The sequence below is a fragment of the Notamacropus eugenii genome, chromosome 2 (assembly GCF_028372415.1).
Source record: "Notamacropus eugenii isolate mMacEug1 chromosome 2, mMacEug1.pri_v2, whole genome shotgun sequence".
NCBI lineage: Eukaryota > Metazoa > Chordata > Mammalia > Diprotodontia > Macropodidae > Notamacropus > Notamacropus eugenii.
This window is the reverse complement of record NC_092873.1, coordinates 73,606,733-73,630,486: the sequence shown is the minus strand read 5'-3', so window position 1 is coordinate 73,630,486 and position 23,754 is coordinate 73,606,733. Positions and strand designations below refer to the sequence as shown.

Below are 23,754 nucleotides of genomic sequence, written 5' to 3'. Positions count from 1 at the left end.
CTCTCAAGCATACTAGCCATTAGACAGCATGGCTTCCAAGGTAGATCCAGTTTCAAAGTGAAAATCTCACATCACAAAATGGACATGCATGGAAAGAAAAGGACTGGTAACGTCTGTGGCTTATTTGTTGATGTTTGGGTTTCTGTACAGCAGCAACTCTGGTGCTTAGCAAATGTTCTAGCTATAACTCCCTAATTCAAGTTCTGGATAATGAGTCTCAAGGGCAACCCCTAACAATTCCCACTGTGGCAGTTTCTAGTTAGATCTCATGGTCTACAATACATATTTTGTCTTCTTGGAGATTATTGATGATCCATTGGAAAAACAGAATTAGAAAACACACCCTTCCCTTAGTAGGTTGGACAGTGAAGAAGGGGAAATTCAGACAGAATTAGAAAAGGGTAACAAGGAAAATGTGTGGGTCTTTATTATTATTATTATTATTATTATTATTATTATTATTATTATTATTATTATTATCTATTTGTGTCTGAGTATATAGAGCATTTGGTTCAAATGAGATTCCCAAGTTGTGTGATACCACCCCCTGAGGGAGCACTGGAATGAGAAGAGAGACAGTAGTAGGCTCAGATGCAATTAGGGGCACACTGAAGAAAAATAAGGGGGTGGTGGAAGCATAAGGAAAGAAGAGAAGACAAGAAAGTTTTGAAAAATATTCATATTTCATTTGTTGTGTAACAGAGGTAAGGTCATAGTGATCACATTACTTTTCAAATAAACACAGAAAATGCATGTTGTAACTGATCAGTGATCAAGTCCACCAATAGGTCTTAACAAGCAAGTGTTGGCAGATGAGTGTATTGCCCATTGTTGGGAAGTCCAGCATGCATAGGCAGGAATATGTGGGTGTAATGACTTGTTTACAGTACAATACTATGCAGTTACTTGACACAATACTGAATCTTCAAAATTTCAATTCAGGAAAAAAATTAAATTTGCATAAAATTATAAAATTTGTGATGCATCTTTTTTCAAAAAGTTTTTCATATTTATTTTGAAATGACACAAATTTTAAAAAAATTAAAGAGTTAAAGGAAGTAGATCTTCAGGGACTGAGGAGTAATTTTTTAAAGGGGGCATTAGACCAAATAAGTTTGGGAACCTCTGAATATTCAAACAGGCTTGAGTAGTTCACATAATCAATCAGATGAATGTTTTTAAAAATATAGCTCAGTTCAAATCAATACATATTTATTGAATATATTGTGAAGAAAGCACCTTTCCATTGAATTCACCAATTTATAGATTAAAATGACTGAATAAATGGTTTTTTGGGAAACATAGACTGCCTCTCAATATGATTATTTGCATGAACTATGGAAAATTATATACATTATCTGGGAATTAGTCTCTTCTACCTGTGACTCAGGATCTGAGAATTACATTGCATAGAAGTAACAAACTCTGTTCTGTACTTAAAAGTAACTTTGTATCTAACATAAAGTCTATAGGATTGCATAGGGCAAATGGCTTGTGTAAATACACATAGGCTATATCCCAAGACCCTTGAGAATTTTCCATTTAACTTGCATATGAAACCTTTCATATTTATTGCCTTTTTATTAGAATGTATGTGAGCTCTTTCATAGCAGAGACTCTTACTTCTCTATTTAAATCCCCAATGCTTAGCAGAATACTTTGCACATAGTAATAGCTGAATAAATGCTCAGTTAATTAATTAATCAATTAATTAATTTCAGTTTTCACTTGGAAAGTAATTTCTATTTTCGCATAGCAGTCTGTGGTATACCTATCTTGTGACACTCTAATCTATATCCTATTTATCTGAGTATGTTTTCTCTTCCCTTGAGGGTGGTGACAACATTGTAAACTTCTTTGCTTTCCCTTTCTCCCTTCCCTTTTCTTCTCAAGTTCATCCAGACTGCCAGGCTTAGATGAGATGTGAATGATCAGTTCTATTCATTCCAGTGAGAGGGAGGGTCATCAGGCCTTACCACATGCCCTTCCTCTGTCTCCTAAGGTTCTCCTAGCCTTACCATCTGACATGCCTTTATGTAAGCCCCTAGTACTATCATTTGACCAACTGACAATCTAAATTAAGTAAATGCAAAGGGGTAAACATCAGGCTTATACATAACAGATAATATTCTTTCATGTACTTGTAGAGTGATATAATAAAGTATTGAAATGAGAATTCTAGGTTCAAGTGTCAAGTCTATCACTCTTTATGTGCCTGGACAAATTTGTGTTCTAGGAAAGGAGTACTGCTTCCAGAATCAAAGGATCTGGGTTCAAATCCTACCTCCCATATTTATTTCCTGTATGTCATTGGACAAGTCACTTAACCTCACCCATAAAAACAGGAGTTTGTATAAAGTTATCTCTAAGGTCCTCCCTAGCAGGAAGGAAGCAGGAGAAGGGCTGTGGCTAGGCACTCTTTTCTCTAAGTCTCTGAGTATGATACTAGACTAGAATGAAATATTTCTTTCCCTCTAAATATTGCTAGTCTAGAGGGAAAATATTTTGTCATCATATCACTTTGATGGTACTTCTTCAAAAAGTCATAGTAATCTGAATTCATGAGGAGGAAGAGAAGAAAGGGAAGTTGTATGCAACCTTTGTTTGATGGATAACTTAAACCATTATTTCAGTGCTACTACGTTTAAGCCACTATATGTACATAAAAGTTCTTCAGTAAAGGTTCGTTTATAAAGTTACAGAATTTAGAGCTGGAAAGGATTTTAAGATTAGTCCAAAATCATTATTTTACCAATGAAAAAGCCAAAAAGGTGAAATGACTTGGTTAAGGTCATACAGCTAGTAAGGCATATAACTGAATTGAACCTAATTAAAAGGAGAAAGAAGACTTCCTTTCCATACAATATACCTAATACAATACTCATGCCCATATAAAACAAATGCCCATATAGATTGTTTCAAATGCAGCTTGAAGAGGGTATGAATAGGTATCTCTAGAATCTGGATCACCTTTCTCTAAGGAACACTATGATTCCTACTCTGAAAGGAGCAGAAGAGCTATAGGTAACTAGGCACTCTTTTCTCTATACTCTGAGTCAAATGCTATACCAGAATTATATGTATGTGTGTGTGTGTGTGTGTGTGTGTGTGTGTGTGTATCTTGCTCTCTAAATATTGCTGATCTACAGGGACAATACGGTCAACATTAAAGCCACTTTTCTGTTTTCTGTTCACTAGTCCTTAAGGGAGGAGGATTACCCCAACATTATCCACTTTGACTTGCCCTCTTCCCACTAAATTCTATTTATACAAAAGATTATCACATATAGTGAATCATGAGTTAATATATTTATAGAAATTTCATAAACAGTATAGAAAACAGAGACCAGAAAAGTTATACAGATTAAAATATACAAGACTGAATGAGCCCTTTTGATGGGAACAAGATGTCACCTTGAACCAAGAAAGACTCTCACTTAAGGAGAAATTTCTCTCTCCAAGGTCTCTCTATAGAGAGAGACAAGTTAGAAATTGGATATGTATTCAAGAGTTGACTTCCCCTACATGTCTACAGCTTACAAAATTTCTCTCTCTCTCTCTCTTCTCTCTTGAATCAGTCCACCCACCCACTCCTTCCCCCCAAAAAAGAATAAGTCTGGCATCACATCTCCAGGAATGTGTCTCCCAAAAGCTCTTGCACTAACTCCACTCTTTATGCATCTCAACATCACATCAGCATTCTCTGCAACAATTAGAAGTCTTAAGTCTGTGTGCACAGTCAATAGTAAACAAATATTAATTCAATGACTTCTAGGTGCCAGATACTATGCTCAGCGCTGGGGATACAAATAAGAAAAAAGAAAGACAGTCCTTGCTTTCAAGGAATTTACAATCTAATGGGGGAAGACACACAAAAGAAACTTGAAAAGTGAAGAGTGAATGATACTCTGTGCTGGGAGACAGAGGCATAAGGACGAAGTCAAAGAAGTCCAAAATGAGTGGGGCCAAGTAAGAATGAGATGCCTGAGGACAGGAGTTTATGGCTCTGCCTTCTAATTAGAAGGGCAGAGAGTATTGATGAAGTGTGAGTAACAAGGCTGATTGGAGCTTGCAAGGTGATGAGTTATCCCATTGATAAGATTGCTAGGGGCTTAGTGCAGAAGCCAAAGAAATCCAAAATGAATGATGCCAAAGAAGTCAAAATGAGTTTAGCCATGCACTACAGGGCGAGAAAGGAGGAGATGGCTCAGCATACACAGAAGCATACAAAATGCCTCAAGCTTGGCTGAAAATCCAAGTTACACATGTATTCTGGATCAGAGACAAAATTGAAGTTAAATGTTAATTTGAGTCTCTTCCACGTGAAGGAATGAGTAGCCTCATCCCTAATAAGGTAGACTCTAGCTGAAGGTTTCTCAACTTTCTGTGTACAATTCATATAGCTATGGACTGAGATGCATTGTTGCATCTGTGTTTACAATATTTTTTTTAAATTGGCTTATTAGGTAAGACATCTAACCAACCATCATTTTCATTGAACTGACCCTTCAATTCAGCCAAATGATCAGTCTAATAAATGTAGACAAAGTAGGGATATTGTAGGGATTTAGAGTTGTCTACTTCAGTCCCATTCTTTATAAGATTGCAGAGCTAGGGTTCATAATAATATGTACATTATCTTACTTATTCTTCTATTTACAATATGTTTGATGTTGGCCAAGTCACTTAACTTTTCAGGGCCTTGGCTTCCTTTGCAAAATGAATAGGTTAAAATAGGTGATCAATACTGTCCATTCCAGGTCTAAGATCCTGTCTACAAAGAGGAAGTTGAGGTTCAAAAAAATCACTTGCCTAAACTCTCATATCTAGTATTCAGCAGAGCCAGGAATGAAACTCTAGGCCAAGTGGTCTTTCTACTATATCTTTTCTAATAAAGGATAATAACATCTTAGCACAGAAAGATAAAGAGATATAGACAAGGACAAAGGGGGAGGAGTATGAGGAGGAGGCAGCAGCAACTGTTATTCCATCACATCAGTAATTACTAACAAGGGAGCATTTCCCCCTGGACACCAATGGAAAGAATGTTGTCTTACTTTCTTTCTACACAACCCACATTCATCTTGCCTATTTATTAGGAATAGAAGGTTGAGCACTGGGGGCATCTGGAGCCCTTGAATATATCTGTAATAGAATGAACATGAATAAAGATGCCAGTCTTACACAGCCCTTGGTTTTCTAAAAATATGAGAAAACTTGGAATTTTCACTAATAACTACATCTCTTTGACCTGTCTTTGGAAAGGAATTGATTAGTTCCATTGGTAATGCTTATAAACAAGCTATCACTGTCTGGAAGAGACCTAAGATATGACCCTGCCCAGGTTCTTGCCTGTAGCATGGACACCTTCTAAAGCAACACCTACAGGTGAGAATCTTGCTATTTGCAAAACCCTTTTACCAAAGGTTCTGCTAAGTTGTGACCTGTGCCAGAATCTTTGCCAAAGTTGTTTTCATGATCATTAACCTTAAATCTTCCTGCTACAGTTTGAATCTTTTGTTCAAGTCCTCAGGGCAAAGTACTAGTTTCCCCCTAGCTTTTATATCCTAACCTTCAGGAAATAGAATACGGTTAAACAATTGCTCACAAATTTTCTCTTCCTTGAGTTAAATACTCCATGTTTTTAGAGATTTCCTCAGAGGTCTTATTCAGTTATTTCTACAAAAACAAATTGAGTCAAGACTGGTGAGGAAAAGTGGTAACAACAAAATTGCAGAGTTGTTTTTTTTTCTATATTGGGTCCAGAAGAAAGGACCAAAGAAGATACAGGAAAGCTATTCAACCTGGACAGATACCTGATAGAAGACAAAGCTGCTTAAGTCTTATTTTGCTTCTGATTTCTCCACCAAGGAGACAACTTTGGATTGGAAAGAACAGTACAAATCTCATAGACAGTTCTTATAAGCTATGTAAAAGCACACCTTATTGCCTATGATGCACCCATTTCACCTGGTCCAAATGAACTATATTATTAGTCAGTAAAAGAGCTAAGCCATTATTAGTAATTTTTGATAGATTCCAGAGGACCAGAGAGCTACTGCAGAATTACAGAAAGGTAAATATTTTCCCAATTAAAAAAAAGGAAAAGAATGAAAAAGAACTAGCTAGTGAGATTGTCTTTGATTCCTAACAAAATTCTAGCAAGTGTTATTAAAATGACAGTTATTGAAAATTCAAAATAAATAAATAAACAAATGAATGAATGAATAAAAAAATAAATGGATAAGTAAATAAATAAGGAAGGATAACAAAAAGCATGGCTTCATTAAGAACAGGTCATGATATACTAACAATCAATCAGTGCTACTATCAATACTTCTAATCCACACTAGACTCATTCTTTTTGACACAGTTATAAGACTAGTGCAAAAACTGCCTGACATGGTGGATAGTATATTGGGCTTGGATATAGGAGGACTTGGTTTTATACACTCTACTTCTAAAACTGACTAGCTATTTAAACTTTGAAGAAAAAACAAACACTTAACAGTTGGATTTCTATGAATTTCTAAAGCCCTAAAATTTCTCTATTAAATTATAGACAGATTGGTGGAGGGAGTTCCCCAGGTTGACAAAATCATGAATCATTTTCTTAAGAGTTTGGACCATCAAAATAATGTAGTGGTTATAGTTTACCTACATTTTAACAAACATTTGACAAAGATTCTCATGTTGCCCTTATGAAGAAGATGAGATGGAATCCATGTTATAATTGAGTAAGGAATATTCCAAACTGGTTTAATAGTCAGACTCAAAATGACTTTGTGTCAACATACAAAGTTTCTACTGTAGTACTCCAGAGATTTGTGCTTGGCATCGTGCTAGTCAACATTCTTATCAATGAATTAGAGAAAGATATCATGGGAATGCTTATCAAATTTGAACATAAACCTTTGAAGGAAAGCTAATATATATTGACTGTCTGAATTTTAAAATATCCTGACAGACTAATTTATTACACTTGAGTTTGAATGCTCATTACACACAAGATGGGAGAGAAGTAAGTAAATAGTAATTCACTTGGAAAAACAAAAGACATGATGATTTTAGTGTAATAAACTTCAAACACTCAAGATAACTAATTGAGTGTCATTAAGGCCACCTGAGAAGGTAACAGTTCTGTTGTGAGACTCTACTGAGACCACTTCCGGAGTACTGTGTCCTTTTGTGGATATCACATTTTAAGGACAATGATAATCTGGTGAACATCCAGAAAAGGGCAACCAGAATGGTAAAAGATCTCAAGTTCATTCCATATTAGGAGCAATTGAAGTAATAAGGAATGTTTAGAAAAGATTTTGGGGGGAGGAGGGGGAACTATCTTCAAATATTTGAAGGACTGTGTATTGTATTAGAACTCTTGAAACAAAGTAGAATGGGTTGGATTGTAAGTTAATGGATCCTTCATTAGCAGAAGTCTTCAAACAAAAGCTGGAGGACCCCTTTCCAAGTATGTTATAGGGGGGAATTCTCATTTACGTATGAATGAGACTAACTAGCCCTTAAAGTCATTTCCAAGTCTGAGATTCCATGATTTCTTTTTAAAATGTGGGAGAAAAGTCTACTATTATTCAAGCGTTATGAAATGACTTACCTACAAGAAGGAAAGTATATACCACTTTCTACTATAGTAGAAAGAATACTGGACTGGGATTCAGGAGATCTGGATATGAATCTCATTTCTGTTCATTAATTACCTGTGTGTCCCTGGGAAACTCATTAAACCTCTCTAATTCTGGTTTCTTTATCTGAAAAATAGATATAATAATTCTTGCTCAACCTACCTCATTGAGATATTGTGAAAATGAGGAAGGAAATGATTAAAATCAGTCCAATAGCTGGTTATTTTTAAGACAATTGGTCTCAATTGTTTGGTAACTTTATTTTATTTTATTTTATAACTCATTTTAAAAATGTATTCATGATGTAACATAGAGAACTTTGAATTTAGAGCTAGGAGGCTTGGGTTTGATTCCTGAGTGTGCCACTGTCAGACAGGTGCATGATCCTGGACATGTCATTCACATTCTTGACCCTCCATCAATAAAAGGATTATAATAATATTTGCACTGTTGATCTAACAGTCCAGGTGAAAGAATCAAGGGAAACCGTGTATGCAAAATATTTTGTAAACCAAAAAAATTGCTCCATAAATATAAGGGATTATTCAACTGATAGCCAACTGCTACAAGACAGTTATGCATTTAAATACCGGTGTCAGCGAGGTAGCACTGCGAATAGTGTTAGGCCTGGAGTTAGGAAGACTCATCTTCCTAAATTTAAATCTGCCTTAAGACATTTACTATCCATGGGACTCGAGGCAAATCACTTAACCCTATTTGCTTCAGTTCCTCATCTATAAAATAAGCTGGAGAAGGAAATGCAAACTATTACAGGATTTTTGCCAAGAAAACCCCAAATGGAATCACAAAGAGTTGAACACAATTGAAAAATGACTGAACAACAAAGAGCCTAAATTTCTGTTCAACCATAAGTGTGCCTAGAAAACTGGACCCTATGTCAACCTGTGGAGCAGAGAAAAGTCTGTCTTTTCTCATCATTGGTAACAATGTCAAATAGGAATCTAAAAGTTGCCTAAGTAAGAAGCACTAATTTTCTCTCCCAGACTTATTTCAGTCTATGTTCATGTCTTTGTAACATAAAAAAAGATATTTGAGGGAGGAAGGAAGGGGAAACTCTGCCAACTAGTCCTGATGACTAATCAGTTGTGTCATCAAAATTGTCTAAATGAACAAAAAACAGATTCACTCTTTGCTTTTCACTTTAACAGAATCAAATATGACTCCAACACAACTACTGAAAAATGAAAAGTTCAGTCAAACAATTAAACTCCTTTTGAATCATCTTTTCCTCTAAATTGAATGATTATTTGATTATTGCCTGAATTTATTATTTGATCCTGTGTAAACAAAAGCTGAAGAAACCAATTGTTTTGATATAATAGTTCTTTTACAATAGTTCTTTACTTGGATGAATGAATGAGCTTTTTTCTGTCTTTCTTTTGTTGGAATTGAAGATTTACTTTTTTGTATCAACAATTTAATTTTCTCCTTCTTACTGTGAAGGGCATGCTTTTTGTAGCTACATTAGGAGGAAGAGATCTTTCATCTGTTATGGGATCCCCTTCCCATAACTAAATTTTCTTACTTCTACATAAACCTTATGAGGGTTTCTCTACATAATTATACCAATTATACTAATGCTTATCCAAAGGTTAGAACATTTAGGTCAGATGAATTATGTGACAATAAATAAATATAATCTTAGTTCTAGAAATGATACTGGAAGTTATTTAGTGTATTTAGCTACTATTTCTCCAGATGGTTCATTTATATTGTCATTTATGTTGATAGATGAAGAAAAAGAAGCATGGGGACCAAGAGAGGGAGAACAGTTGTGGTATCAGTAACATCCCACATTAAGGGAAATTGACTCCATCTCCTTTTTATCCCCTTTGGATTTCCCAGGGTAATCAATTGACTAATTGCCAAGAACTTCAAGAATAAGAAAATGAAATGGACAGAGGAGGAATGAGAATAGCAGGAGTCTGGAGAATCCTGATGGAAGCCTCAAATCAGGAAAATCTGAGGTAAGTGCTTATCAACCTGGATAGAGAGAAAATAAAAGGCTGAAATCTCCCTCTTCCTACATATTTTATATCAGTCTTAATCACAAGAATGCCTTCCTGGGACAGAGATTCTAAAACATCCTTTTAGTAACTCATTCCAAATTTTAAAACTTATCTTGTGAATTCCTCCTGAAAACTCACTGTACTCTATCCAACTGAATTTTACATTATGGCTTACAGTCATGTCTTCAATTGCAAATGGCTAGGTTAATGTGCTACCAAAATTCAAAAAATTCAATTGATCATTAAATAGCTACTATACAAGATTCTCTGCTAAATGCTGGAGAAAGATACAAATACAAAAATGAAACAGACCCTGCCCTCAAGAAATTTATGTTCTATTGCAAGGCTATGAAGTAAATGCGCAGTAATTTAAGAAGGGAGATCTTTCTGGACCTCAATGAGGGTTGAACGAGATGATCATTAAGACCTAAGCTCCTATGAAATATTTTTAAGGCCTCCCCACTCCACCTGTAAATTATAGTCTCACTGAATTCTAGCCTTATTTTTCTATTAATCATGCAAATCTATCTGCTTATAATATGCCTATATAAGCACCACTGGCATAAATGATTAAGTCAAAAACTTCTTTGATGTTCTTATAAATTGCAGAAACCACAAACATTTCTAAGGATAGTTGAACAATTTTGTGAGCGGATCTGCTTCCATGCTGAATTCTGTGCAGTCAGCCTGAATCAGAGATAGCTAGATGGCTTTCCTGACTTCAGAGTCAGGAAGACCTGAGTTTGAATCCTGACTCAGACACTCCTAGCTATGTGACCCTGAGTAAGTTTCTGAACTTCAATTTCATCATTTATAAAATGAGGAGGTTAGACTTGAAGGCCAAAACCTGTAAACTTAAGGTTTCTTCCAGCTCGAAATCTTATGGTCCTGCTTTCCTATGTTCTAATCATTATAGTTGACATCTGTATCCATCCTTACACTTTGCAAAGCCTATTTATCCCCAAAGGCAGTATGTTCTAATAGACAACACATTTTCCTTAGGTAAAAAAGTCCTAGGTTTGAGTCTTGCTTTCACCACCTTCCAGTTGTGTGATCTTAGAGAAGTTATTTTTATCCCTTGAGCCTAATTTCATTGAGTGAAAATATTGCACTAGAAATAATAGTATTTATATAGCACTTCAAGGTTTGCAAATCATTTTACAAATACTGTCTTATTTTATCCTTACAACAACCCTGGGAAGTAGTGCTGTTATTACCCTTGTTTTACAGATGAGACATTGAGGCTGAGAGATAAGTGACTTGTCACATGGCTAGGATGGATTTGAACTTTGTTTTGGCTTAAGCAACCAGCTAAGTTCTTAGTAAACCTTAAAAGCACCATATATATGTGATATATGATTCTCATTAACAACCCTGTGAAATAAGTAGGACAAATGTTATTATTCCCATTTTATAGATAAGGAAACTAAAGCTTAGGTCCACAAAGTAACTTACTCAAAGTCACATGGCTAGAAAGGAGCTAAACCTGGTTTCTCTTTACTATACACTGTTGACCACCACTATAAATGACTGTAGGGGCCATCTATTCCAGCTCCCTCATTTTATAGATGAGGAGAGAGAACAGGGAGATTTGGAAAGCATATACTTGCTATTGGAGGCAGATGGTCTAAGTTCAAATCCCAGCTCTGATACTTCACGCCTGAATGGCCATGGATAAATTATTAACTTCTCTGGGCCTCATCTCTTTATCTGTAAAATGAGGAGATTCTACTTGATGATCACTAAGATCCTTTCCAACTACAAGTCTATGAGCCCTAAATTAAGTCTATAAACTGAGGTTAAATGGCTTGTCCAAAGTCACACAGGGAGCAAATGACAGAACTCACACTAGAACCCAGAGCCTCTAACCCTATTTGTACTTTACACTTAACTCTTTGTGACTCCCCTTGACTCCCCTTGGTAACTGCTTTTGCTAATGACCTAAATCGGACTTTAAAAGCTGCCCTTCCTGTGATAGCTACAGTTTGTAAATATAATCAGCTATTTTTTTTTTTTTGTAAAATGTTTATACATAAGAATTCTAACCTTCCAGTTGTTCTCTCTCCAATAAAGACTGGTTGTTTACCGTCTTGCTATATGTTCCATAAGCATTTGGTTCATTTAATTTAAATAGTAACCCCCCAATTTATTGTAAAGATAATTCAATTACTACTTATCTGTCAGTTATATGATAATTCACATTTAACTCATTGATTAAAAGCATATTTCTGAGTTTTTATATAAGCAATTTCTTTATCCAGTGGAAGCTTTGGAGAATAAACAAGAAACTTGGGAATGTTTAACTTAAGCACTTAGTACAAATCTCACATTTGCCCATATTGTATCCCAATTCTGAGGGTCACATTCTAAAAGAGACATGGATAGAGTTCTTCCAGAGAAAGGTGATATATATCATTTTAAATGAGAATTTAATAAAACAGCTAGAAATGTTTAACCAGAAAAAAGAGAAGACAAGAAGTCAGGGTCTCCAAATACTTGAAAGTCAGACATTTGGAAGAGAAATTAGACTTGGTCTGTTCAACCCCATGGGAACAAACTAGGACCAATAAGTAGAAGTCACAGGGAGTTTTTTATAGATTCAACATAAGAAAAAATTTTCTAATAGTAATTTCTGCATAGCAGAATAAGTTGGCTTACAATGATATTGTAAGGTCCTATTTTCATTAGATGTTTAAGCAGAAGCTGAATATGCCAAGAATACTCTGGGAGCGATTCCTGTATTAGGCAGACAAAATGACTACAGCTCTTTCCACCTCTAAGCTTCCATACTATTCAAGGTCCTTTACAAAAACTGAGCCCAGTGGGGATTTCACAGTTACATAAATCAATCACATTCAGCCACTAAACAATAAAACAGCAATATTAGAAGCCTAAGTCAGATATGCAAAGAATCCCTTAAGGAATTTGGAATTACCTAAGGACCAGCACTTTAAGGGGCTTTCTGCTACTCCAGGGACAAACCAACTTGCTTCAAAGAGAAAAAGATGGAAGAGAAGAAAGTATTTTCATCAACTGATACTAAAAAGAAAATAAATAAAATGTACTTTAAGGATCATACTCCATGCCACCCCAAAGTAAGTAGGGTCAACCTTCCACTTCCACAATTCGCTTCTTCAGGCTACATGTTGCCCTTTTATAACTTCCTTCAAAGTTCTAGGGTATTCTAAATATTCATTTTAATTTGGTTTCATCTTCATAATAATATCAAAGTACAAATAAGACCCAGCTTCAGGTCTCATGTCTGATATACAGGCTACGTGGCCCTAAGCAAGTTGTTTACCTTCTCATTGCCCCCAGACAATTCTCTAAGATGAAAAATCGCAGGAGCCTAATCTACAGTGGTAGAAGGAATTTCTTCATGGAAGAGTTCCCTATACCTATATATATATATGTATATATATATATATATACACAAACACACACATAGCAGGATGTGTTGGGGAAGCTGAAAAAGTGTGATTTGATTTGCTCCTGTCCCTTACTGTGGGTAAGGTCAAAAACTAATGGCACCTGAAAACATTAACCACAAAGAATAGCTACCAGCTTGAATACTGAAAGGTAACAGAAATCGAAATAAGCTCCACCAGGGAAAAGCACATATTTAGACTTCTTCAGAGGCTCTGTGGAAGCTGACCACATAGGGAGATTAGGATGGAGAAATTGCTGGATAAGAGTGAGGTGATTTCTAGCTCAGATGGTGGAATGATTGGGAGCAAAATGGCACAGCTCTTAAAAAACTACTGTTGCAAGGGTGAAAACAGAATACCAAAAGTGCACAAGAAGACTTGATGAGAATGGTGCTAGCCAGCCCAGGAAACAATCTTTGACTAGATTTGCACTGCTGAAATAACTGTGGTGTCCTGAAAAGCACACAGGATATGGAATCATATGACCTAAAGTAGTACAGTGTCTAATACATAAGTGCTTAATAAATAATTATGGATTGTCAACTGACTTGTACAACTGAATTTACAAGATTGTTGTGATGGAATTGGCATAATGTTTATGAAACATTCTGTAATCTGCTATGTAAATATTAAGATCCTTGAACTTTGTGACCTCTATAAGTTTATTTTTTTCTATTTTTTCCTATTCATCTTCAGTGAGAGTAAAATACTTATGAACAAGCAACCTCAGTCTTAAGTTTGTGAAAGGAGAGAAAGGAGGCATCCATGCTAGGGCTAGGAATCCACTGGGAATGTGAAGAGCAACTGAGACAGTTGCTACATCCAAGCAATCATGAATTTGGCCAGAGAGAGCAAAGGACAAAGAGAAAAAAAGGAAAGAACTCCACCACCAATCAGGGAGAATGTTAGGGTATTGCTAATGTTCAGCAATTCTGACTTCATTACCTTATAGGTGGGAAGTGGGCAGGGGAGGGGTGGGGCTGTAGGGAGAAGGGCTAAAAGAATTCTACTCCTATTGGTTAAGTTGTCTTAATATGAAACTGATAGGTTAACCAGAAACATTTTTATGGAGCATAAATTAAACCCCTTGCATAATTGGTTTTTATTTTACACCAGTTTAGGTCCGGTATATAAACACAGCCAGAGTTCTTTCTCTGACATAACGAAGTGCCCTACTTTTCTCCTTTTCTGCCATAGCCAAACCCAGAAGGGGGCAGTCTCAGACCACTGGAACTATTCCTCCACATCTAGCTTTGTCCTCACCAGCCTTTTCAACCACAGTCCAATGCACCTGTTCCTCTTCAGCATTGTTGTGTTGATCTATGTCCTTGCTATGACAGGTAATGTGGCCATGGTCTTTCTGATCTGGGTGGATTTAAGGCTCCATACACCCATGTACTTCCTTCTCAGTCAACTCTCCTTTCTAGACATTTTCTTCACTTCAGTCACAGTCCCCAAGATGATTGTAGGCTTCCTCTATGGCTGGACAAGCATTTCTTTTGGGGGATGTGGAGCCCAGATGTTCTTTTTCATGTTCTTGGGAGCAGCGGAATGCCTGCTCTTAGCCCTCATGGCCTATGACCGCTATGTTGCCATTTGTAACCCACTCCGGTATCCAATACTAATGAGCAGGCAGGTATGTTGCCTCATGGTAATCACCTCATGGCTTGGTGGCTCACTTAATGCTTCCATCCAGACAATTCTAACCTTACAGTTTCCCTACTGTGGCTCAAAGAAGATTGCCCATTTCTTCTGTGAGGTGCCCTCCCTGCTGCAACTTGCCTGTGCTGACACAGCTGCCTATGAAAAAGTGCTATTTGTTACAGGTGTGATAGTGCTGCTGGTGCCCATTGCCTTTATTACTACCTCCTATGCCCTGATCCTGATCGCTGTGCTTAAGATGAAGTCAGCTGAGGGGCGCCACAAGGCACTGGCTACTTGTTCCTCCCACCTAACGGTAGTCAACCTTTTCTATGGACCACTCATCTATACCTACATGTTGCCACCCTCTTATCACTCACCAGGACAGGATGATGTAGTGTCTGTCTTCTACACAGTCTTCACACCTATGCTAAACCCTGTTATCTACAGCCTGAGGAATAAGGAAGTCTCAGGGGCAATGAAGAAGGTGATAAGGAAATGTAGAGTCACTAGAAATGTCTAAGAATTCAAGGCAAAGAGGATATTTTATTGATTGGGAACCATTAATCATCTATACAAGGCAAAGAACTGGTCCAGATTGTATTTGAAGGTTCTTTCCAACTCATGATTCCAAAATTCTAGTTTGTGATTCCAAGATTTTATTCTAGGCTTCTATCTATGATTCTAAAATTCTATCCTAAGATAATATTCCACTGGGAGAAAAGTTCAATCCGACCCCTATATTCTGGGGTAATAGACCTGTTTTTCAGTCTCATACAAGAACAGTCATCTTCTGGTGACCTCAATAAACAGCTTCCAAAGTGATTCATATCACAATTTCACTTGGTCAATGGATCGCCCAAGCAATATTCACAGCACTGAGGACAGCTATGAATATGCTGGCATAGTTCTCAATTGCAAAGTATAAAAGACTCTCCATATAGAAGACAGAAAAAAAACATTTATTCAGATCTGTCATAGCAGCCAAGAAGTCAACACACATTTGCACCACTGGGGACAAAGGCTTTCCCAGATCTTCCTACCCCCACCCCCACCAGAGCCTTCCCACAAGCAAACACTTATGAGCCTTGCTATGTCTGCTTGCCCCCTCCCCTCCACTGCTCTCACTAACTTCCTCCTGATTCTATTCCACCCTTCCTGTTTCACCTGTTCAGTAAGTTCCTCCCACCACATGTGACTTAGGCTTCCAGGTGATTTAAGCAAGTCACATGAACCTATTAATGAATGGGAAAGATCTTTCCACTTAAATTGCTATTACAGTCATCTATTCAGACCTCGAGACCTGGAAATTTTTCTTTAGCTATAAACTATATCCCTTTCTCTGAAGTTGAAATCCGTCTTCTCTAGAATGGTACTCAGTGAAAATGGAGAATGATAAAAACAAGTCTAGTCCCACCAAAACATTTCCCCAAGTTTCTCAGTCCCCAAAGGAAAGCACAGCAATAAGACTTTCTACTATACAAAGTAAGTTCTTGTTGTATAGGATTGTATTCAGTTCTGCTCCTATATACAGCAACTGCGGAAAACACAAAATTTAGATAATTCACATTTATGTAAAAGTTCTGAATCATAGGATCATAGGGGCCTTAGAAGACATTTAATCCAAAGGTTCCACTTTATGGATATGGAAACTAAAGCCCAGGCAAATTAAGATCACAGATTTCCAGGCTCTGGAGGTTTGCTTAGTCCAGGACAAGCAGTCAGTACAAAAGCAATGCTCCAGGCTAGAGAAATTTATTGGGATAACACAGGCAGTGTCACCATGACAACATCTAATGCTAGAAAAAGTGTCTGTAGGACAGCTGAGGAACAGTGGGAAAAGGGCAGGACATACGCTCAGGCTTGAAATTGAGCTCAATTCCATACCTTACACCCCCTCTTCCCAGAAACTTGGAGACCCAAACTATAGAAATAAGCATGTGAGCACAAGCAGTGTCAGAGCAAAGAAGTGACAAACAGAGGGAGTAGGAACAGGTCACTGTGTGGGGAGGAGGAGGCTGTACATTACTCCACCATGCCTAATAGAAAGAGCCTAGCTTCCAGCTGCGGCAAGTTTCATTCTCCCAAAACTCACTAGACTGGTGAACCATTAATTACCCAGCGTGGGAAGAGGCAGGGATACTTTGAGATTCAGGTCCAAGGGCCGTCCACTATCAGAGGGGACAGAGTTTGAAAGTGAGCAATAGAGGAAAACAAAAGTGAAAATATTGAAATTACTGAAAATTTTAGGAAGAAGAAAAACCAAAGACATACAACATAAACAAATAAATCAACAAGGGAAAATATTAACAGCAGGAAGAAATATAGCTACCAGATCTTCAGGAAAAATATGTATCACTTGATGAGCAGAGGACCCTGTGGAATTTGTGTAGAGCATGGAAAATGATGTTCCTGTTTTAAAAGAGAAATTAAAATAATGAGAACAGAATTTATGGCCTGCACAGCAAAAAGAATGGGCCAAATTTAAAAAAAAAAACACTACAATTTATAATGGCAAGAGTCACCAGAGAAATGGATTCAGAATGAAAATGTACAGAAATGAGGGCAAACTAAAAGAAGCAAAAATAATATTCAAAGAAAGTAAGCTCACTATGCAAGCAAAATAAACTTGATCTTGAAGACAGGATGCATAGAGACCACATAAGAATCATAGGTCTCCCAGAACAAAACAATGAGACAAAAAACCTCAACATCATAATGCAAGAAAGAATACAGGAGAATTGTCCAGAACTTTTAAACACAGAAAATGAAATACCAATGAAGAATGCATAGATTGCCTCCAGAGAAAAAAGGAGGGGGGAGAGGGGACTTCAAATTCCAAGATATATGATGGCTAAATAAAAAAATTCAGTTCAGAAACAAGTTCTGCAAGCAATCAGGAGAAAGACATTCAAATATAAAGGAAAGGAAATTTGAATAACACAAATCTTTTCTGCAGTCACCAGAAGGAAGCAAAAAAGGGGGAATAGGATAATGAAGTATTTGATAAAATGGAAAACATGAATTACCCAAGGAAAACTCTTGATTTGATTTTAAAAAATCAGTTGGGAAAACTTGAAAACAACCTGACAGAAAGTAAGCTTAAATAAACATCTTACACCACAGTCTACAGCACATTCTAAATGAATATGTGACATTAATATTAAAGATTACACAATTTTTAAAAACTGAAAGAAAAACAGATTATTTTATAGCTAAGAGATGTATTCTTGGCCAAAGGATAGAAGTGATTACAAAAGATAAAATGGATAATCCTTATTATTGAAATCAAAAAACTTCTGTACAACACTGCTATATCTAGGAAAAGAAGTGAAATAGTCTAAGGGGGAATATATTTGTATCAAATTTCTTTGATAAGTTTTTGGTATCAGGGACAGAACTATGATGGTAAAATGAAAGTAGAAACTCACCTGAACTTTCCCACAAACCCCTTCAAATACCTCTAAAAAGTGAATCTGAACAAATTCTAGAGCAGCAGAATCTACAAAGAGACATAGTGTGGCAGATCTCCAGCCCAAGACAACCAGGAAAGTTAATAGGAAGGATCTGTTCACTGGGCTGGGAGAGGGGCATAGCTTAGCACACAGGCTGCACCAGCACACGCTCAACCATAACAAAGCCAGAGCAGACGTTGGCAGATTGAATCACTGACAGCAGTGGCTATTCCCAGACCTCATGGTGCAGGAGTGGGGTCTGATGGAACTGGGTGAAAGAGAAATGCAGTCCTGCGCAGGGCCTGCAGAAGTGACAACAGCTACTCCAGGGGTTATCAGCCCACAGACTGAATTTTTTTAAGTCATCTATTTAAACTTCTGGGAGCCAAGATGGCAGAGTAAGCAGTGAGGCATTTTCACTTTTCCTTATTGACCTTGAAAATCCCAGAGAATATTGCTCCAAGAAAAATAATGGAGCCAGCAGAAAGACAGGGTATGGCACCCTTTTAGCTCAAGAGTCTAAAGTGATTAACGAGAAAGGTCCCTCTTGTTGTGGCTGAAGGGCACCTGTACTGAACAGGAAGCATTCTAGCAAGCCAACAGCAAGCCCCACCTCAGCAGAGCAGCAGGAGATCCTGAGCCCCAGGATGGAGAATCAGGCAAGTGCCAACACCAGGCACACATTGCTTCTAGCTCAGCACCAGGTAAACTACCAAACCACTACAACATCCAACTGCCAGCACTTGAGGCCCCAGGACAAAAAAACAGTAACCAGGCTCCCAGCCTCAGCACAAGAAGTCTGAGACAGTGATCCTGGGTCCCAGAAGCAGAGATCATATTTAAAAGCCAGAAGAAAAAAAAAGCAAACACCATGAGCAAGAAGAATAAAAAGAGTTATGACACAGAAAAATATCTTGGTGACAGGGAAGATCAAAACACAAATTCAAGAGAGTACAATATGGTCAATATACTCAAATCTGAAACCACAAAGGGGAATGTGAACTGATATCAGGCCCAAAAAAAGCTTTCTTAGAAGAGCTCAAGAAGAATTTTAAAAAGCAAATAAGAGAGGTAGAAGAAGAAATTTAAAATACAATTGACAAAATGGAAAATAAATAACAACTCCTTAAAAAGTAGAATTGGTGGAGCGGAGTGAAGATGGTGAAGTGAAAGCAGGGACTTCATTGAGCTCTCCTTCAAACCCCTCCAAGTGCTTGTAAAAAATTACTCTAAACAAATTCTAGAGCAACACAACTTACAAAATGACAAAGAGAAACAAATTTCTAGCGCAAGACAACCTGGAAGATAGATCAGAAAGGTCTGTTGCACAGGGTGGAGAGACAAATACAGTTCCAGTGTGGGCCACACCAGCACAGACTGGGCCCCAGCAATACACAGAGTAGGCCTCAGAGGATGGAATCACTGGCAACTGTGACTGTTTCCAGATTTTTCAACACATAAACATCAAAGACAATTTAGAAGGTCAGTATGAAAGGTCCGTAGGACCTAGGTGAGAGAGGAGCATGGTCCAGCACCAGCCCTATCCCCAAGGTTGTGGCAGCAGTGACAGCAGCTGCTTCCAGACCTCTTGATCCACAAGCAGTAGGGGTATCTAGTGGCTGATCAGAGGGGGATTGCAGAAATCTCTTTGCTGTCACTGAGGCAGAATTCTCTTGCTTTGTCCATTCTTGGATCTAGGCAGCAGTCCCAAGTGGTGGTCCTGGGGTGGGGGGGAGCACTGGTGTGGTGCAGCTTGTGCAGTGGGGAAGAGGGAATCTTTCTCATAGTTCCCAGGCAGAAAAGGGTGCATGTGGTCACTCACAGATCAGAGTACACACAAAGAGAGAAGTAAACACCTCTCTTTTGCTCATACAAACTTGGAAAAATGAAAAATTTAAAGGTCCCTAGAAATATTTCTGAAGCTTGAGACAGTGCACTTTCCACTCTGAAAAGAGAGTCCAATCTTTTCCCTGAAGTATTATACTCAGTTTTGCTAGGTAGATGATTCTTGGTTTTAATCCTAGCTCCTTTGACCTCTGAAATATGATATTCCAAGCTCTCAATCCTTTAGTGAAGAAGCTTCTAAATCCTGTGTTGTCCTGATTATATTTCTACAGTACTTGAATTGTTTCTTTCTGGTTTATTGTAATATTTTCTCATTGACATGAGAACTCTGGAATTTGGCTGCAATACTCCTGGGAGTTTTTCTTTTGGGGTCTCTTTCAGGAGGTGATCTGTGAAGTCTTCACATTTCTATTTTACCCTCTGCTTCTAGAATATCAGGGCAGTTTTCCTTGATAATTTCTTGGAAGATGATGTATAGGCTCTTTTTGGTTTTTAAGTATCAAAGAACCCTTGGAGAGATGGATGTGAAATATAGCATACATGGGCTTCAGGCAGTGAGGGAGGAAAAGTAAATATTACACATTAAATGCAGTTTATCTATATTATCATGAATGTCTGTTGGGAAACTGCTTTCTTATGTTCTTGTCTTTGCTTTATATATAATTCATTCAAAGCTGTGAACCATGAGAAATGACTATAACATATGGAAATTGAGTCAAAGGAACTGTCTTCAGATACTTGAAGAGTTTTTGCTTGAAAGAGAAATTAAATTTATTCTGCTTGACCCCAGGAAAAGAACCAAGAGCAAACAATGAAAGCTTCCTAGCGATATTCCACAAATAAGTCAAAATTATTCCACAAAATTAAGCCAAATCTCATGAGAGGAAGGCTCACTTATTTTCTTTCATCGTCCCCCTCTTCCCCTCTTTCTTGTCTCTTTTATGTGAGATAATTTGCTACATTCTACCTCTCCCTTTCTTTTACTCCTAGTACATTCCACTCAACAGTAAATTTTATTTCTGAGGTATTCTCCCCTTATATTCAGCTTATCCTGTGCCCTCTATCTGTGTGCATACACACACACACACACACATACACACACATATATATACACATACACACATGCAGTCATGTACATATATATTCTTATACATATATAACATACACATTCCTAGGTATGTTTCATAAGATCATAAATTAGACCAGGAAGAGACCTTAGAAATAATCTAGTCCAATCTACTCATTTTTTATTGTTTTAATTTTCTGTTTTCATGATAAACTTGACCCAAAAAATTGGTAAATATGAACATTTCACAGTACAAAGGATAGAAAAAGAGGATTATATATGCAATGATGAATTTTATTAGTCTTTAAAGTGTACATTAAATTTAACACAATAGTAACAAAACTGCCCAGTTTGTTCCTGTCTCCTTCTAAATTCCTCTCTGGTTTCTTTAAAAAAAGAAATGGTTTCTTTAAAATTCTTTTTTCCAAATCACTCATTTTATAAATGAGAAAACTGAAACTCAGAGAGATTAAGTGAATTGCCCGATGTCAAGCAGATAGTAAATGACAGAGAGGCAGTATTCAAACTTAGGTCTTCTTACTCTTCTAGATCTAGTGCTCTTTCCATTATTAATAACAGCTATCATTTCTATATAACCCTTTAAGATTTTCAAAGTACTTTACATACGTTATCTCACTTAATCTTTGCCAAAACTGACGCAGTTATTATCCCCATTTTGTAGATGAGAAAACTAAGGAGGAGAAAGGTTAAATAACTTGCCTTGTGAACATGACAATTCACAGAGTAAGTGTTTGAAAGAGGATTCAAACTGAAGTCTCTCCAATTCCAGGTCAGGAATGCTATCCACCTCACCAACTAGCAGTATAGCTTACATGTTTTAGTTTATGCTAAGGAAGATAATCAAATTATATATAGTTAGATATATAGAAATCTTTCTATGTCCATTTAGAGGTATATGTCTACACCCACAAACATATACATTTATATATTATCTTGCCATAAGAAATGACAAAATAGTTCCAGAGGAAACTGGGAACACCTTTCTTAATTGATGAAAAATAAAGAGAGAATAGAATAAAGTGATGTGTGTGTGTGTGTGTGTGTGTGTGTGTGTGTGTGTATCTCAGTTGTCCAGAGATAAAATAGGTTGCCTTGGGAGGTTATGAGTCTTCAGTAACACTTCTTGAAACTTTAAATGGAACCTAGATGAACTACCTGTCAGAGATCTTGTAGAGAAGAAGGGGAAGGAAAAAAAAATAAACATTTATTAAGTGCAAGGGACTATACTAAATACTACAAATATTACCTCATTTGATCCTCACAACAATCCTGAGAGGTAGGTGCTATTATTATCCTAATTTACATTTAAGGAAACTGAAGCAAATGGAGGTTAAGTGACTTGCCCAGGGTTGCTAGTAAGTATCTGAAGTCAGATTTGAACTTATGTCTTCCTGTCTCTAAGCCATTGCTCTCCATTAAACCACACAGGTGATGTGAGTTGAGTGAAATGATCACTAAAGTCACTTTCAAATCTAGGTTCATTAGATTCTAAATCTAGTGAGTAAAGCATACCCAAAGGAGTATGTTTTGTGTTATCCAACCTGTAGCGTAATTCATCTTTGTACTTGTTCCAAAGGACAACAATCCTAAAGTTCTCCCTTTTGTGGCTAAACTTCTTGAGTTCAAAATAGGTGCTTCCACTTCCTTTCCCTTCTCTCTCTTCTTAACTCTACATAGTAAAGCTGTTCTCTCCAAATTATCCTTGATTGACACATCTAAGGACTTATTTTTTTTTGATCTCTCAGTAGTCTCTGACACTCTGACTCTTCTCTTGAGGGTTTCATAGCACTGCTCTTTCCTGGTAGACCTCCTACCTATCTGACTACGCTTCAGTCTCCCTTCCTTGATTTTTCATCCAGACTGTGCCCCTTAACTGTGAATGTCCCCCAAGATTCTGTACTGAGTTCTATTATCTTCCTTGAAACTATTGTACTTGGTGATCTCATCAGCAATGTGGATTCAATGATCACTTCTATGCTGAGGATTCTCAGATTTATAGCCTCAGCCTTTCATCTGACTTCACGTGAAATTTCCAGTGGCCTGTTGGATATCTTGAACTGGATGCCTTGTAGATATCTTAAACTCAACTTGTCCAAAATCAAATTCATTATCTTTTCCACCAAATCCTTCCCTCTTCCTAACTTCTCTATTACTGTTGAGGGCATCACCACTCTCCCAAGTCACCCAGGTTCACAATCTGAATGTCCTGTTCAATTTCTCACTCTGTTTCTCATTGCCCATATCCAGTCTATTGCTAAGTCCTGTCAACTTTGTCTTCATGATATCTCTCATTTTTATGACCCATTCTCTGCTCTGACACTTCCACCACTCTGGTCCAGGCCCTCATCATTTCATACTTGAACTCTTATAATAACCTTCTAGATGGTCTGTCTTCTTCAAGTCTCTCCCCACTCCAGTCCCTTTTCTATTCATCTGATTGATTGATCTTCTTAAAGTGCAGGTCTGACCATGTCACTCTTTACTCAACAAACTCCTTTAACTCCCTATTACCTTTAGGATCATATAAAAATTCCTATATCTGTCTTTTAAAACCTTCATAAACTGCCCCCTTTCTACATTTTAAGTGGTCTTACATCTTTTTCCTCTTTCACATACTTAGTGTTA

General features: G+C 37.2%; 1 protein-coding gene across 1 annotated transcript; it reads left to right on the top strand.

Annotated features, from left to right (window-relative positions):
- Window positions 1–9,572: 9,572 nt before the first annotated feature.
- LOC140522655 (olfactory receptor 2Z1-like) lies at window positions 9,573–15,265 on the top strand. The gene is made up of 2 exons (XM_072637993.1): window positions 9,573–9,631; window positions 14,299–15,265. Exons 1-2 carry the CDS (start codon window positions 9,573–9,575, stop codon window positions 15,263–15,265), a joined length of 1,026 nt encoding a protein of 341 aa, XP_072494094.1.
- Window positions 15,266–23,754: the final 8,489 nt, after the last annotated feature.

Excerpts from the sequence above, each read along its gene's own strand:
- LOC140522655 (XM_072637993.1), top strand. The coding sequence starts at position 9,573 with ATGAGAATAGCAGGAGTCTGGAGAATCCTGATGGAAGCCTCAAATCAG. Across the intron at positions 9,632-14,298 it reads TCAAATCAGGAAAATCTGAG|CCAAACCCAGAAGGGGGCAG; the intron begins GTAAGTGCTTAT and ends TTTCTGCCATAG.